The sequence below is a fragment of the Macaca thibetana genome, chromosome 19, assembly GCF_024542745.1.
Source record: "Macaca thibetana thibetana isolate TM-01 chromosome 19, ASM2454274v1, whole genome shotgun sequence".
In the NCBI taxonomy this organism is placed as follows: Eukaryota; Metazoa; Chordata; class Mammalia; order Primates; family Cercopithecidae; genus Macaca; species Macaca thibetana.
Window position 1 is genome coordinate 29,069,241 of NC_065596.1, and position 15,758 is coordinate 29,084,998.

At 51.0% G+C, this 15,758-nt stretch overlaps 3 protein-coding genes across 3 annotated transcripts in view; 2 read left to right on the forward strand and 1 right to left on the reverse strand.

Moving 5' to 3' along the window:
• Positions 1 to 15,758, forward strand: part of GRWD1 (glutamate rich WD repeat containing 1) — a 152,411-nt gene that overhangs the window by 107,958 nt on the left and 28,695 nt on the right. The window lies entirely within an intron of this gene.
• Positions 1 to 15,758, reverse strand: part of TMEM143 (transmembrane protein 143) — a 170,232-nt gene that overhangs the window by 77,897 nt on the left and 76,577 nt on the right. The gene's annotated exons all lie outside the window — the stretch shown is intronic.
• Positions 1 to 15,758, forward strand: part of GRIN2D (glutamate ionotropic receptor NMDA type subunit 2D) — a 54,814-nt gene that overhangs the window by 20,744 nt on the left and 18,312 nt on the right. Inside the window, exons 7-10 of the mRNA XM_050772376.1 lie at positions 143 to 296; positions 3,371 to 3,496; positions 3,703 to 3,932; positions 6,215 to 6,375. Coding sequence (XP_050628333.1) covers positions 143 to 296; positions 3,371 to 3,496; positions 3,703 to 3,932; positions 6,215 to 6,375 — 671 coding nt within the window. The remainder of the gene's footprint in view (positions 1 to 142; positions 297 to 3,370; positions 3,497 to 3,702; positions 3,933 to 6,214; positions 6,376 to 15,758) is intronic.

The window sequence follows — 15,758 nt, forward strand, 5'->3', positions numbered from 1 at the left end:
TCACCCACCCCGCAATCCCTTTTAGCCCTTTCCCTCACCCTGTCACTGATCTGCTCCCGGGGCCCGTCTCTGCCCGCCGTCCGTGTCAGTCTGTCCGCTTGAGCCAGGTTCCCTCGCCCACTCCTCATCGCCCCCACCCCAGGTGTTCTACCAGCGCGCAGACATGGCCATCGGCTCCCTTACCATCAACGAGGAGCGCTCCGAGATCGTGGACTTCTCCGTCCCCTTCGTGGAGACCGGCATCAGCGTCATGGTGGCGCGCAGCAATGGCACAGTGTCCCCCTCGGCCTTCCTCGGTAAGCTGGGGCCCTGGGACAGGGAGCCAGCCCTAGGCAAAGTAGCTGCCCCCAACCGTGTGGGCCCTGGGATCAGAAAACCTGGGTTCCCGGTATCATGGATACTGAACCCCCAATGCAACTTCGGTGAAGTGACATCATTTCTGAGCCTCAGTTTCCTAATCTACAAGATGGAAGAAATAATTTCCCTACCCAGAAGACATTTTGTCAAGAGGCTAAAGAAGCTTGAACTCAGGAGCCGTCTCTTGCACTGCAGCTTCCAAACGCTGCACCTGGTTTATATCCATAAGGTTGAATTATTTTTTCTCAAAGAGAGCCCTCTAAATTGTGCAAGCTTCAGGCCCCACAAAACCCAAGTGTTTTGCTGTACCTAGGTATAAGACGAAGAGAACAAATTAGCATGGTACCAATACCTTGTAAGCACTTAAGTCACCATCAGTGTTTACTGAGCACCTACTATGTGCCAGGCAGTGGGCTCCACACTGGGAACACAGTGGCAAAGGAGGAAGACACAAATCCCTGTCCGCTAGGATCTCTCAGCCTTGTGAAAGAGACAGAAGATAAACTTCTCTCTCTCTCTTTTTTTTTTTTTTTTTGAGACAGAGTCTCACTCTGTCGCCCAGGCTGGAATGCAGTTGCAGTGGCATAATCTCGGCTCATTGCAACCTCAACCTCCTTCCTGGGTTCAAGCGATTCTCCTGCCTCAGCCTCCCAAGTAACTGGGATTACAGGCAAGCACCACCACGCCTGGCCAATTTTTGTATTTTTAGTAGAGACGGGGTTTCACCATGGTGGCCAGGTTAGTCTCAAACTCCTGACCTCAGGTGATCCGCCCACCTCAGCCTCCCAAAATGCTGGGATTACAGGCGTGAGCCACTGAACCTGGACAAGGGTTTTAACTACAGAGATGGTGTGGGGATATATAATGAGATTTAGGTTTTTAAAATATCCAGCTCTGTGTAATCCCAGCTACTCTGGAGGCTGAGGTGTAAGGAAGGCTTGAACCCAGGAGGCAGAGGTTGCAGTGAGCCAAGATGGCACCACTGCACTCCAGCCTGGATGTCAGAGCCAGACTCTTATCTCAAAAAAAGAAAAAAGAAAAAAATCCCAGTTTGTGGAAGCAAGTGGCTGGTGGAGATGCTACTGCAAGGCTCATGCCAGAGACAGAGTGGGGGCGTGCAATAGGAAGGTGACAACAGACAGACGCAGAGTGTGGTTAGGGAGCTGCCCACCAGATGGGCTGGTGGCTTTGGGATGGATAGGGTAGATGGCCCATTGCTGAGCCAGAGAAGCGTGCCTCCGCCAAGGGTAACAGTGCTTGTCAGTTTCCACTTGCTCTCTGAAGTGTGAGCAAAGCTCCTGGGAGAGGGGAGGGGCTGGAAGAAGAGCCATCCCTTCCTTTGTATTTTGTTTTCTGTTTATTTTGCCCAACGGTGTCTCCTGTGGCCTCCTCTTTGCACCAAGGTCTCTGCAGAGCGCACTGAGAAGCACCACGTGGGGCCCCTGTTTGCAGGCAGCACGCTGCAGGGGAGTGACAAGGTCCTATTTATGCCCCACCAAGTTGCCCAGCAGAGGTGACAGGCGTGTCCCCAGCTGCCGCAGTGACAGTCCAGGGTGCTGACCTTGCTGTGACGGGGGCAGTCCTGGCAGCTCACACTTGGCCCTGGGAAGTTGAATCACCTGGTCCTAACCTCAATGAAATGGTGATTTGGGTTTATTGTTGGTGAGCTCCAGGGGCGACACACGGTTATCAAATGTGAGGAGGGGACCCGTGAATGGGAGGTTGTCTAGGACAGCACAGGGTGTTACCTCTAGCAGGGGCACTTAGGAGACAAGTAAGAGAGGGTGTCGCTGGTTCAGGCACCTACGAGTTCTCTCTCTCTTTTTTTTTTTTTTTTTTTTTTTTGAGACAGAGTCTTGCTCTGTCACCCAGGCTGGAGTGCAATGGCACGATTTCAGCTCACTGCAATCTCCACCTCCTGGGTTCAAGCAATTCTCCTGCTTCAGCCTCCTGAATAGCTGGGACTACAGGCATCCACCACGATGCCCAGCTAATTTTGTATTTTTAGTAGAGATGGGGTTTCACCATGTTGGCCAGGCTGGTCTTCAACTCCTGACCTTAGGTGATGCTCCCACCTCAGCTTCCCAAAGTGCTGGGATTACAGGTGCGAACCACCACACCCAGCCACCTGTGAGTTCTGAGTAGTTAAAGCATGGGTGATTGACAGAGTGATTAGGCCAGGGAGGAGAGTGTGACAAGGCTGAGTGGCAGGGACTTTGTCCTGGGGGTGCTAGGAAGCCCGGGGAGGGCTGTAAGCAGGGGAGGGGCCAGGTCGTCTCTGTGCTGTGTGGGGGATAGGCTGTAGGAGACAGACAGGAGCTCAGGACGCTGGGGAAATGGTTGGTGGGAGATGAGGCCTGAGCCCTGTTGGCCATGAGAATGGAAAAGAGAGGCCCAAGTAGCATCAGGGGCAGGAGCGTGGGGCTGGAGACTGACAGGCTGTGGCCAGCGAGGGAGAGGGAGGGAGGATGGCACATGGGGTTTGGGCCTGTGACTGGGTGGATGGTGGGGCTCCCATCATGGGGAGCATGGGAGCTAGTCTGGGCTCAGCATGGGACATGATGAATGGCCTGGGGGGATGGCTGGGGTAGGTGGAGGCTTGGGCCTGTGACTCAGGAAACATTTAGGAGACAGTTTCTATTTGTGGCTGAAACCACAGACATGCCTGCGATGGCTCTCTTTGAGAATGGCTGCTTCTTAGGGGTCTGGGTGAGCCATAAGACTATCTCAGAGATGGAGAAACAGAGATAGGGCCAGAATAGGATGGGGTCAGATCTGGGCTGCACCTTGTTCACCTTCAGGTAGTACCCTAGGTGTTTTTTTGTTTTGTTTTGTTTTTGTAGAGACAGGGTCTCACTATGTTGGCCAGGCTGGTCTTGAACTCCAGGCGTCAAGTGATCCTCCTGCCTCAGCCTCCCAAAGTTCTGGGAGTACAGGCGGGAGGCACCGCCCCAGCCTCATTCCCTAGTCTTTTGCTTGGCTGAGCCATGACCACACACTCCCTTGTCCCCAGAGCCCTACAGCCCTGCCGTGTGGGTGATGATGTTCGTCATGTGCCTCACTGTGGTCGCCGTCACTGTTTTCATCTTCGAGTACCTCAGTCCTGTTGGCTACAACCGCAGCCTGGCCACGGGCAAGCGTGAGTCCCCCTTCCTCCATCCCCCTGCCTCGGAGCTCCCGAACCACAGAGAGAGAGAACTACATTTCCCAGCAGCCCCTGGCGGGGGGGGGGGGTCAAGCTAGGGCACCAGATGCCTTGAGGGCCACTGGGAATTGTAGTTCTTCCTTTTGCTCCCTTATTGAGAAGGGATTTGGGGTCCATGTCCACGTCCTGGCCCCCTGCAGGCCCTGGCGGCTCAACCTTCACCATTGGGAAATCCATCTGGCTGCTTTGGGCCCTGGTGTTCAATAATTCAGTGCCCGTGGAGAACCCCCGGGGAACCACCAGCAAAATCATGGTGCTGGTGTGGGCCTTCTTCGCCGTCATCTTCCTCGCTAGCTACACAGCCAACCTGGCCGCCTTCATGATCCAGGAGGAGTACGTGGATACCGTGTCCGGGCTCAGTGACCGCAAGGTGTGTGTGGGTCCAGGGATGGGCTGGGGCTGGAGGTCACAGAGCTTGGCATGTGGTAGATTAGAGGGGATTCTTGCAGGGGAGGGAGTGGGGGGAGGGCGGGAAGGGGTCTCTGAATTCCAGAATGGTAGAATGGAATGTTGTGGATGGAGAAAGAACACGGTTCACGATGCGCCATTTTAAATATTCCTAGGGAAGAGGGTGTCCTTGAATGTTCTAGGGGCAGTTGTGCCAAATGGAATATTCTAGAACCAGTGCTTCTCTCAAACTGTGAGGAAGGATTAATTTTTGAAACTTCTAAGGCCGGGTGTGGTGGCTCACGCCTGTAATCCCAACACTTTGGGAGGCTGAGGTGGGCGGATCACGAGGTCAGGAGATCGAGACCATCCTGGCTAACACGTGAAACCCCCTCTCTTCTAAAAGTACAAAAAATTAGCCGGGCGTGGTGGCGGGCGCCTGTAGTCCCAGCTACTCCGGAGGCTGAGGCAGGAGAATGGCGTGAATCCAGAAGGTGGAGCTTGCAGTGAGCCGAGATGGCACCACTGCACTGCAGCCAGGGCCACAGAGTGAGACTCCGTCTCAAAAATAAAAATAAAAAAAGAAAGAAAGAAACTTCTAGTCTATTGCAGACAATGCTTTTGTAAAATTCAACGGAAATGAATTATTAGAAAAGTAAAATAAGGTGTAAAACCAAGACAGACAAAAGTCAAACCTGGCTAGGCACCGTGGCTCACACCTGTAATCCCAGCACTTTGGGAGGCCGAGGTGGGTGGATCACCTGAGGTCAGGAGTTTGAGACCAGCCTGGCCAACATAGTGAAACCTTGTCTCTACTAAAAATACAAAAATTAGCCAGGTGTGGTGGTGGGTGCCTGTAGTCCCAGCTACTCAGGAGGCTAAGGCGGGAGAATCGCTTGAACCGGGGAGGTGGAGGTTGCAGTGAGCCATGATTACACCACTGCACTCTAACCTGGGTGACACAGTGAGACTCTACCTCAAAAAAAGAGCCAAACTCATATTTTTATTTATTAGATTCAACAGACAAGTAACGATCCTGTCAAATCGTTCTAAATGCTCACTCCCTCCATTCCTGTACGCACCTCACTGCAATCACCATTTGTTGAGGGACTGGTGGTTTGCAGAGCACACTTTGAGACTAAAGTGATTAACCAGCTGGGTGACATGACCTATTAGAGGCTTGAGAAATCAGTTTGATGGGTTGCAATAAGCAGTTTTTGATGGAATGGTGTAGAATAGAATAGAATAGTTGACTGCATCTTATGTAGTAAGTTTGGTTTTGCAAAACTTGTTTTAGTTGGCTGGGCGCGGTGGCTCATACCCGTAATCCCAGCACTTTGAGAGGCCAAGGCGGGCGGATCCCCTGAGGTCGGGAGTTTGAGACCAGCCTGGCTAACATGGAGAAACCCATTTCTACTAAAAATACAAAATTAGCTGGGCATGGTGGCGGGCACCTGTAATCCCAGCTACTCGGGAGGCTGAGGCAGGAGAATCGCTTGAACCTGGGAGGTGGAGGTTGCAGTGAGCCAAGATTGCCCATTGCACTCCAGCCTGGCAACAAGAGCGAGACTCCGTTTAAAAAAAAAAAAAAAAAAAAAAAAAAAGTGAGGCCGGGCGCGGTGGCTAACGCCTGTAATCCCAGCAGTTTGGGAGGCCGAGGCGGGCGGATCATGAGGTCAGGAGATCGAGACCATCCTGGCTAACAAGGTGAAACCCCGTCTCTACTAAAAAATACAAAAAATTAGCAGGGCGAGGTGGCGGGCACCTGTAGTCCCAGCTACTCGGGAGGCTGAGGCAGGAGAATGGCGTGAACCCGGGAGGCGGAGCTTGCAGTGAGCCGAGATCGTGCCACTGCACTCCAGCCTGGGCGACAGAGCGAGACTCCGTCTCAAAAAAAAAAATTAAATAAATAAATAAATAGTGAACTATTTCTGAACTGATTGGTAAATAGCAACAGGCCCCAGCTCCTGCCATGCCAGTCTCTGCCCCCGGGACCTCCCGTGATTCAGTAAGTGAAGGCTTAATGCCTGGCACATCAGGGGCCTCAGCGAGGCTTCTCATGAACTTTTGGATTACGTGTCTGCAACTGTGTGTGCTGGGTGGGAGTGAAAAAGCATTTCCTAAGGTAGTGAGCAAGTGCTGAGAAATACGGAATACTTCTGGGACCGGGGTGTCTGCCAGATAGCGGGTGTCTCTCAGAACGGGGGCTTTGTGTTAGGGATGTCCCTGCGGAGGGTGCCCTAATCACTCCCCATTCTGCCCCAGTTCCAGAGGCCCCAGGAGCAGTACCCGCCCCTGAAGTTTGGGACCGTGCCCAACGGGTCCACGGAGAAGAACATCCGCAGCAACTATCCCGACATGCACAGCTACATGGTGCGCTACAACCAGCCCCGCGTAGAGGAAGCGCTCACTCAGCTCAAGGCAGGGTCAGCGCAGACTCGGGCCGGGGGTGGGGGTGGGGCCACTGGGGACCTGAGGATGCTCAGAGTTGGCAAGGGGTCCAGGTTCATTCCTTCAGTCCCAGAGGTCAGCCCTGGGTGGGTCAGCTTGGGGGGTGGAGGTCACCCAGGGTGGAAGTGGACTCCTCCCAGGAATAGGTTCCTTGGGATATTTTCTGGGATGCAGTAGTTCTGGATTCTGGGGTGAGACTGACAGGGCTCAAATCTTTGCTCTTCCCCTTCTTGGCTTTGTGACCTTGGGCAAGTTACTCAGCCTCTCTGAACCTCTGTTTCCTCCTCTAAATGAGGATAACAAGAGTATCCCAACTGTAATGATCATAAGGTCGTTACAAGAATTATACTAGCAAGCCGGGCGCGGTGGTTCACGCCTGTAATCCCAGCACTTTCAGAGGCCAAGGCAGGTGGATCACGAGGTCAGGAGATCTAGACCATCCTGGTCAACATGGTGAAATCCCGTCTCTACTAAAAATACAAAAATTAGCTAGGCGTGGTGGCGCGCGCCTGTAGTCCCAGCTGCTCAGGAGGCTGAGGCAGGAGAAGAGCTTGAACCCGGGAGTTGGAGGTTACAGTGAGCCGAGATCATGCCACTGTACTCCAGCCTGGCAACAGAGCGAGACTCCATCTCAAAAAAAAAAAAAGAAAAAAGGGAATTAAACTAGTTAATCCATTCAGAACATTTATTTATTTATTTAGAACAGTGCCCGGTGCACTGTTTGCTGATATTATCATTAGGTGTTTGCTGGTATTATCATTATCATTAGACCTGAACTCACTGGAATCAATGCTTGGATTGTGTTTCTTATCTTTTTACATCCCTTTCCCAGATCATAGGGATGAAGTTAAATTCAGAGGCCAGGTTCGGTAGCTCATGCCTATAATCTCAGCACTTTGGGAGACGGAGGTGGGCAGATCACCTGAGGTCAGGAGTTGGAGACCACCTGGCCAACATAGTGAAACCTCGTCTCTACTTAAAATACAAAAATTATGGCCGGGCACGGTGACTCACGCCTGTAATCCCAGCACTTTGGGAGGCGGGCGGATCACAAGGTCAGGAGATTGAGACCGTCCTGGCTAACACTATGAAACCCCGTCTCTACTAAAAAAAAAAAAATACAAAAAACTAGCCGAGCATGGTGGCGGGCGCCTGTAGTCCCAGCTACTCGGGAGGCTGAGGCAGGAGAAGGGTGTGAACCCGGGAGGTGGAGCTGGCAGTGAGCCGAGATCGTGCCACTGCACTCCAGCCTGGGCGACAGAGCAAGACTCCGTCTTGAGAAAAAAAAAAAAAAAAATAGGCTGGGTGTGGGGACAGGCACCTGTAATCCCAGCACTTTGGGAGGCCAAGACGGGAAGATCATTTGAGGTCAGGAGTTCGAGAACAGCCTGGCCAACATGGAGAAACCTTGTCTGTACTTAAAATACAAAAATTAGCCGGGCATGGTGGTGGGCGCCTATAATCTCAGCAGCTTGGGAGGCTGAGGCAGGAGGATCACTTGAATGCAGGAGGCGGAGGTCGCAGTGAGCTGAGATTGCGCCACTGCATTCCAGCCTGGGCAACAGAGAGAGACTCCGTCTCAAAAAGAAAACAAAACAAAAAAAGTTGAGTTGAGGCTCCAAAGTGCAGCCCACGATTCCAACAAGGCTGAGCACAGTAACTCTCTCCCTGTCCTGCATTTACTTAGTCCTTCCGTGTGCACTCTTCTTCTCCTCTACTCTACGCCGGGCAGTGAACAAATAGACCCGATTCCTAGGTCTAGAGGTGGGAAATGAACAATAAACATGCAAACAGAAAAATCAAGATCTTTTCAGAAAGTGATGGTGAACTAGAGGGTGGCTGGGCTGGGATATTTTCACCAGGGTGTTCAGGGAAGGCTTCTCGGAGGAGGTGACATTTGTGCAGAGCCCTGCAGGAGGTGAAAGAGCTAGCCAGGTGGACTTCCGGAAGCAAAGCCTTCAGGTGGAGGAAACAGGGTGTGCAAAGGGCCTGAGGAAGGTGTGGTGTTGGTTTACTGGAGGAACAGCAAGAAGGCCACTGTGGGTGAAGGGCAAGGAGCTGAGGTGAGAGAGTAGATGAGGGGAGGATTCTGGGCATGAGGCCAAGGTCAGGGCTGGACTTTACACTAAGGGCAGTGAGAAGCCTTGGGGAGTGGAGACTTTATGTAAGGAAGGGTACGATCTGATTTCTGTTTTTGTTTGTTTGTTTGGAGACAGGGTCTCACTCTGTCACCCAGGCTGGAGTGTAGTAGTTCGATCTCAGCTCACTGCAACCTCCCCGTCCCCTGGGTTCAAGCAATTCTCCCACCTCAGCCTCCTGAGTAGCTAGGATTACAGGCGTGCACTACTATGACTGGCTAACTTTTGTATTTTTGGTAGAGACGAGGGTTCACCATGTTGGTCAGGCTGGTCTTGAACTCCTGACATGAGGTGATCTGCCTGCCTCAGCCTCCTGAAGTTACGAGATTAGAGGTGTGAACCACCATGCCTGGCTTAAAAAATTTCTAATGCCCGTTGCAGTGGCTCACACCTGTAATCCTAAAGCTTCGTGAGGCCAGGGTGAGAGGATCACTTAAGACCAGGAGTTCAAGACCAGCCTGTGAAACATAGTGAGACCCCTTGACTCACCAAAAAAAAAAATTTTTTTTTTTTTTTTGAGATGGAGTCTCGCTCTGTCGCCTAGGTTGGAGTGCAGTGGTGCAATCTCGGCTCACTACAACCGCTGCCTCCCAGGTTTAAGTGATGCTCCTGACTCAGCCTCCCAAGGAGCTGGGACTACAGGCACCCGCCACCACACCCGGCTCATTTTTGTATTTTTAGTAGAGACGGCGTTTCGCCATGTTGTTCAGGCTGGTCTGGAACTACTGACCTCAGGTGATCCACCTGCCTCAGCCTCCCAAAGTGTTGGGATTACAGGCGTGAGCCACCGCGCCTGGCTAACAAAACATTTTTAAATTAGCCAGGCGTCATAGTGCGCACTTGTAGTCCCACCTACTTGGGAGGCTAAGGTCGAAGGATCATTGAGCCCAGGGGATGGAGGCTGCAGTGAGCTATGATTGCACCACTACACTCTAGCCTGGGTAACAGAGCAAGACCCTGTCTCAAAAAAAAAAAAAAAGAAAGAAAGAAAAATTTAAGAGCGCCAACTTTATGCCAGGTATAGTTCCTGCACTGGATAACAACAGTTAACAAAATAGGTCAGTTCCCCACATTAGCTAGGAGTGCTTTAACAGACAGCGGTTTCTTTATCTCTCCAATAAGAAGTCCAGGGCTGGCACGATAGCTTAAAAATACCATTAACAATCTCAAATCTGCCTGTAATACCAGCATTTTGGTAGACTGAGGTGGGTGGCCTGGCCAACATGGTGAAATCCCATCTCTACTAAAAATACAAAAAGTTAGCTGGGTGTGGTGGCATACACCTGTAATCCCAGCTACTTGGGAGGCTGAGGCAGGAGAATCGCTTGAACCTGGGAGACGGAGGTTGTGATTAGCCGAGATCGTGCCTGCACTCTGGCCTGGGCAACAGAGCAACACTCTGTTTCACAAAAAAAAATGGGGCCCAGAACAACACCCCCTTGCCTGAGGCCTAAAATAGGTATTGAATTTGTAGAATTATAGACAGAGATGTTAACACACAGCACAGAATGGGAAAAGTAAATTTTTTTTTTTTTTTTTTTTTGAGACAGAGTCTCCCTCTGTGGCCCAGGCTGGAGTGCAGTGGCGTGATCTGGGCTCACTGCAAGCTCCGCCTCCTGGGTTCATGCCATTCTCCTGCCTCAGCCTCCCAAGTAGCTGGGACTACAGGCACCCACCACCACGCCCAGCTAATTTTTTGTATTTTTAGTAGAGATGGGGTTTCACTGTGTTAGCCAGGATGGTCTCGACCTCCTGACCTCGTGATCCACCCGCCTTGGCCTCCCAAAGTGCTGGGATTACAGGCATGAGCCACCTCGCCCAGCGAAAAGTAAATTTTTTACATTGTGCATTCATCCATCGATTCATTACTTTCAAGAAGTCCTTACCAAATACCTTGGATGTGTTCGGCTCTGTGCCAGATGCCTAGGTCCCTGGTAACTTGAAGCCTCCCTTCTAATGGAGGGAGGTTGAAAACACACAGATGTTATAAATATCTGCCGGGCGCGGTGGCTCAAGCCTGTAATCCCAGCACTTTGGGAGGCCGAGACGGGTGGATCACGAGGTCAGGAGATCGAGACCATCCTGGCTAACACGGTGAAACCCCGTCTCTACTAAAAAATACAAAAAACTAGCCGGGCGAGGTGGCGGGCACCTGTAGTCCCAGCTACTTGGGAGGCTGAGGCAGGAGAATGGCTGAACCCGGGAGGTGGAGCTTGCAGTGAGCCGAGATCTGGCCACTGCACTCCAGCCTAGGTGACAGAGTGAGACTCCGTCTCAAAAAAAATAAAAATAAAAATAAATAAATAAATAAATATCTACCCCTTAAAGTATATCAGATCTTGAAACATGGAGTTTAGGCCGGGCGCGGTGGCTCAAGCCTGTAATCCCAGCACTTTGGGAGGCCGAGACGGGCGGATCACGAGGTCGGGAGATCGAGACCATCCTGGCTAACATGGTGAAACCCCGTCTCTACGAAAAAATACAAAAAACTAGCCGGGCGAGGTGGCGGGCGCCTGTAGTCCCAGCTACTGGGGAGGCTGAGGCAGGAGAATGGCGTAAACCCGGGAGGCGGAGCTTGCAGTGAGCTGAGATCCGGCCACTGCACTCCAGCCTGGGCGGCAGAGCGAGACTCCGTCTCCAAAAAAAAAAAAAAAAAAAAAAAAAAAAAAGAAACATGGAGTTTCTCTCTGGCCATCTTTTTGTTCAGCTCTGTTTGCTTCCAAGTTGCACCCCATCTAATTCCCTTCTCTCTGGAGGACGGTTTTCTACATCTCCCCATAGGATGCCCCATGGCCTGGGAGTTTCTCACAGCATCCTGGGGATGCTTAACAGCAGTGAGTTTAGAACCAGATGGAGGCCGGGCCCAGAGGCTCACGCTTACAATCCCAGCACTTTGGGAGGCTGAGGCAGGCGGATCACTTAAGGTCAGGAGTTCAAGACCAGCCTGGCCAACTTGGCGAAGCCCCATCTCTACTAAAAAGACAAAAATTAGCCAGGTGTGGTGGCGCACACCTGTAATCCCAGCTATTCCGTGGGCTGAGACGAGAGAATTGCTTAAATCCGGGAGGCGGAGGCTGCAGTGAGCCGAGATCGCGCCACTGCACTGCACTCCAGCGTGGGCGACAGAACAAGACTCTGTCGCAAAAAAAAAAAAAAAAAAAAAAAAAAAAGAACCAGATGGTCCTGGGTTCCAATGGGAGCTACATCCCTTACTTGCTCCTGAGCCCGAATTTCCAACTCCCTATTACGGGGGTCAACAATCCCTCCTGCCCATCAAGTGGCTCTGGGCAACGGTTCCGTGTCACAGCCCCACATACTGAGGATCTGATTGGTCCAGCTTTGGGGGGAGGGTCAAGTGTCTATGCTAGCATGGACCAATCAGCAGCATGGTGGGGTGGGGCGTGGTCATGTGGTTCGCCCAGCTCATCTTCCGCATTCAAAGGTGCGAGGACCCTATGGGGAGGAAAAGCCTCACATTTGTCTCTAATCACCCTTCTTTCACCAGCCTCATGCCTTCTCGTCAGCTTTGAAGCTTGATGGGCTCCTCAGCCCTCTTCCCAGGGCTCCCCCATTTGGAGAGCCGTCTTGTGCCCGGCACCTGTAGTCTTCCTTCACATTCCCCTGCATGGAGAATGAAGTTTTTCCTTCCTCAATTCCCTTTTCTCCCTTTCATTAATCAATTTCTTTGCCAACACTTGGTTATTGTCAAAATGAAGAACTGTCCCTCCCCCTTCCTTGATGTCAGTGGTTTGAGGGGTTTCCTTCTGTCCTTTTAGAGCAGTGCTGGGGAACCTCTGCATCATTTACAATTTTCTAGTAGACACACTGAAATTTATTTTTATTTTATTTTATTATTATTATTATTTTTTGAGACGGAGTCTCCCCCTGTCGCCCAGGCTGGAGTGCAGTGGCGCAATCTCGGCTCACTGCAAGCTCTGCCTCCCGGGTTCACGCCATTCTCCTGCCTCAGCCTCCCAGGTAGCTGGGACTACAAGCACCAGCCACTGCACCCGGCTAATTTTTTTTTTTTTGTATTTTTAGTAGAGACGGGGTTTCACCGTGTTAGCCAGGATGGTCTCGATCTCCTGACCTCATGATCCGCCTGTCTCGGCCTCCCAAAGTGCTGGGATTACAGGCGTGAGCCACTGCGCCCGGCCTGAAATTTACTTCATGATTTTTTTTTTTTTTTTGACATGGAGTCTCATTCTCGCCCAGGCTAGAGTGCAGTGGTGCGATCTTGGCTCACTGCAACCTCCGCCTCCCGGGTTCAAGCAATTCCCTTCCCTCAGCCTTCCGAGTAGCTGGGAGTACAAGTATGTGCCACGATGCCTGGATAAGTTTTTTTTTTTTGTATTTTATTGTATGTATGTATATATATATATTTAGAAGTATGACTGTCACTTTATTGCTTTCTGTATAATTTTTTTTGTTTGTTTTGTTTTGTTTTGTTTTGTTTGAGACAGAGTCTCGCTCTGTCGCCCAGGCTGGAGTGCAGTGGCCGGATCTCAGCTCACTGCAAGCTCCGCCTCCTGGGTTTACGCCATTCTCCTGCCTCAGCCTCCCGAGTAGCTGGGACTACAGGTGCCCGCCACCTCGCCTGGCTAGTTTTTTGTATTTTTTTAGCAGAGACGGGGTTTCACCGTGTTAGCCAGGATGGTCTCGATCTCCTGACCTCGTGATCCGCCCGTCTCGGCCTCCCAACGTGCTGGGATTACAGGCTTGAGCCACCACGCCCGGCCTTTTTTTTGTATTTTTAATAGAGATGGGGTTTCACCATGTTGGTCAGGCTGGTCTCGAACACCTCACCTCAGGTGATCTGCCCATCTTGGCCTCCCAAAGTGCTGGGATTACAGGTTTGAGCTACCACACCTGGCCTCAAAATTTATTTTATGTACTCCAATAGTTCCAAGACGTTATTTTGACATGCAATCAATATAAAAATTAATAAGATGTTTTATGTTTTTATTGGTACTTTTTGGCAGGGGATCCAGTGTATAGTTATCCTCATGGCACATGTCAGTTCGAACTCGGTGTATTTCAAGAGCTCAATAACTACATCTGGCTAGGGGCTGTCACAACAGACTGTAGAACTAAAAGTGTATTTTAAAAATATTTTCTGTTATTTTTCTTCCCTCCTTGCCTTCCTCTCTTCTCTTGTTCCTTTCTTCCTCTTCCTCCTTCTCTTCTTTCTCTCACTTGTACTTTTTTCCCTTCGTCATCTCTTCCTTTGCTTTCCTTCACCCTCATGTCATTCAGGGTCTTCATGCCCTGGATCTAGATGACATTGGCTCCAACCCCTCTTGCTGAGAATTCTGCAAATTCCTGGGCTTCTCGCGGTCACCCTGGCTTCTAGCTCCTTTTTGCAGGATTTAATTCACTTTCTGGACCATCTCACTGGCCACAGTTTGTCTTCCCAGTTCCAGGGCCTATTACCAGAATTGGAACCTACCCCTCCCTTAATCCTCACATAAACCCCCACTGGCAGTAAGCGGGGCTGTGGACTGAAGACTGGGAACAGCACTGTCCTGTAGAATGAATGCGGCATGCATTGAAGTGTAATTCTAAGTTTTTAGTGGCCACATAAAAAGACCTAAAAAGAAGCAGGTGGCCAGGCACGGTGGCTCACGCCTGTAATCCCAGCACTTTGTGAGGCCGGGGTGGGTATATCACCTGAGGTCAGGAGTTCGAGACCAGCTTGGCCAACATGGTGAAACCCTGTCTCTACTAAAAATACAAAAATTAGCCCTGCTGTGGTGGCACGTGTCTGTAATCCCAGCTAATCAGGAGGCTGAGGTAGGAGAATCGCTTGAACCCGGGAGGCAGAGGTTGATTAGTGTGCCGTGATCACACTACTGCACTCCAGCCTGGGTGACAGAGTAAGACTCAGTCTCGAAAAAAAAAAAAAGAAGAAGAAGAAGCAGGTGAAGCCGGGCTAGGTGGCTCACACCTGTAATCCCAGTACTTTGGGAGGCCAAGGCAGGTGGATCACTTGAGGTCAGGAGTTCGAGACCAGCCTGACCAATATGGTGAAACCCGGTCTCTACTAAAAATACAAAAATTAGCTGGGCATGGTGGCGGGTGCTTGTAATCTCAGCTACTTGGGAGGCTGAAGCAGAAGAATTGCTTGAACCCAGGAGGCAGAGGTTGTAATGAGCCGAGATCGGGCCACTGTACTCCAGCCTGGGCGACAAAACGAGACTTCATCTCAACAACAACAATAAAAAGTAGGTGAAATTACTTTTTCTTTTTTTTTTTTGAGATGGAGTCTCGATCTGTTGCCCAGGTGAAACCATGTTAGCCAGGACGGTCTCGATCTCCTGACCTCGTGATCTGCCTGCCTTGGCCTCCCAAAGTGCTGGGATTACAGGTGTGAGCCACCGCGCCTGGCCGGAAATTACTTTTAATAATATATTTTACCTATGTCCAAAATATTATTTTGACACGTAATCAGTATAAACATGGTTGAGACCGTTTGCATAATTTTTTTTCCCCACATGCTGTCTTTGAAATCAGGGGCATTTTACACTCACAACACATCTCGGTTCAGAGTGGCCACATTTCAAGTGATCCATAGCCCTAGTGGCGTGTCTCTGCCACACTGGACCGCCCAGGTCAACATCACCCAAACGCAAAAAGTTTCCTCGTGAACATAATGAATAGAACACATAAAAGGGCGCTGGCCGCACCCCAGGACTCTGGTACTTTTTCACTTCCTTACTCAGAGCATTCTCCCCAGCCAGCCTGCCGACTCATCTCTCCCTCTTCCCACTTCTTCCGTTTTATTCCTCCCCAGCCCTTCCCTCCAGGAAGGACCCTGAGAATTCCAGATTCTCTCTCTCTCTCTCTCTCTCTCAGGCAAAGCAGAGTGCCTTTCCAGGCTGCCACCTCCCACCCCTACTTCACTTGCACCTTCCTCAGAAGGCAGGGATGGTTGCAAACAGAATCACTTTCCTCTTTTACCCCTTCAGGGATACCTCACACTGCCAGCTTGCTCAGTCCTTGCAGCTGGAGAGCAAGAATTCAGAGACTCTCGGTGGGGAGGGGGGGAAATCCCACGAGATGGAGTCTCGCTCTGTCGCCCAGGCTGGAGCGCAGTGATGCAATCTCGGCTCACTGCAACCTCTGCTTCCCGGGTTCAAGCGATTCTCCTGCCTCAGCCTCCCAAGTATCTGGGATTACAGGCATACACCACCACCCCCAGCTAATTTTTGTATTTTTAG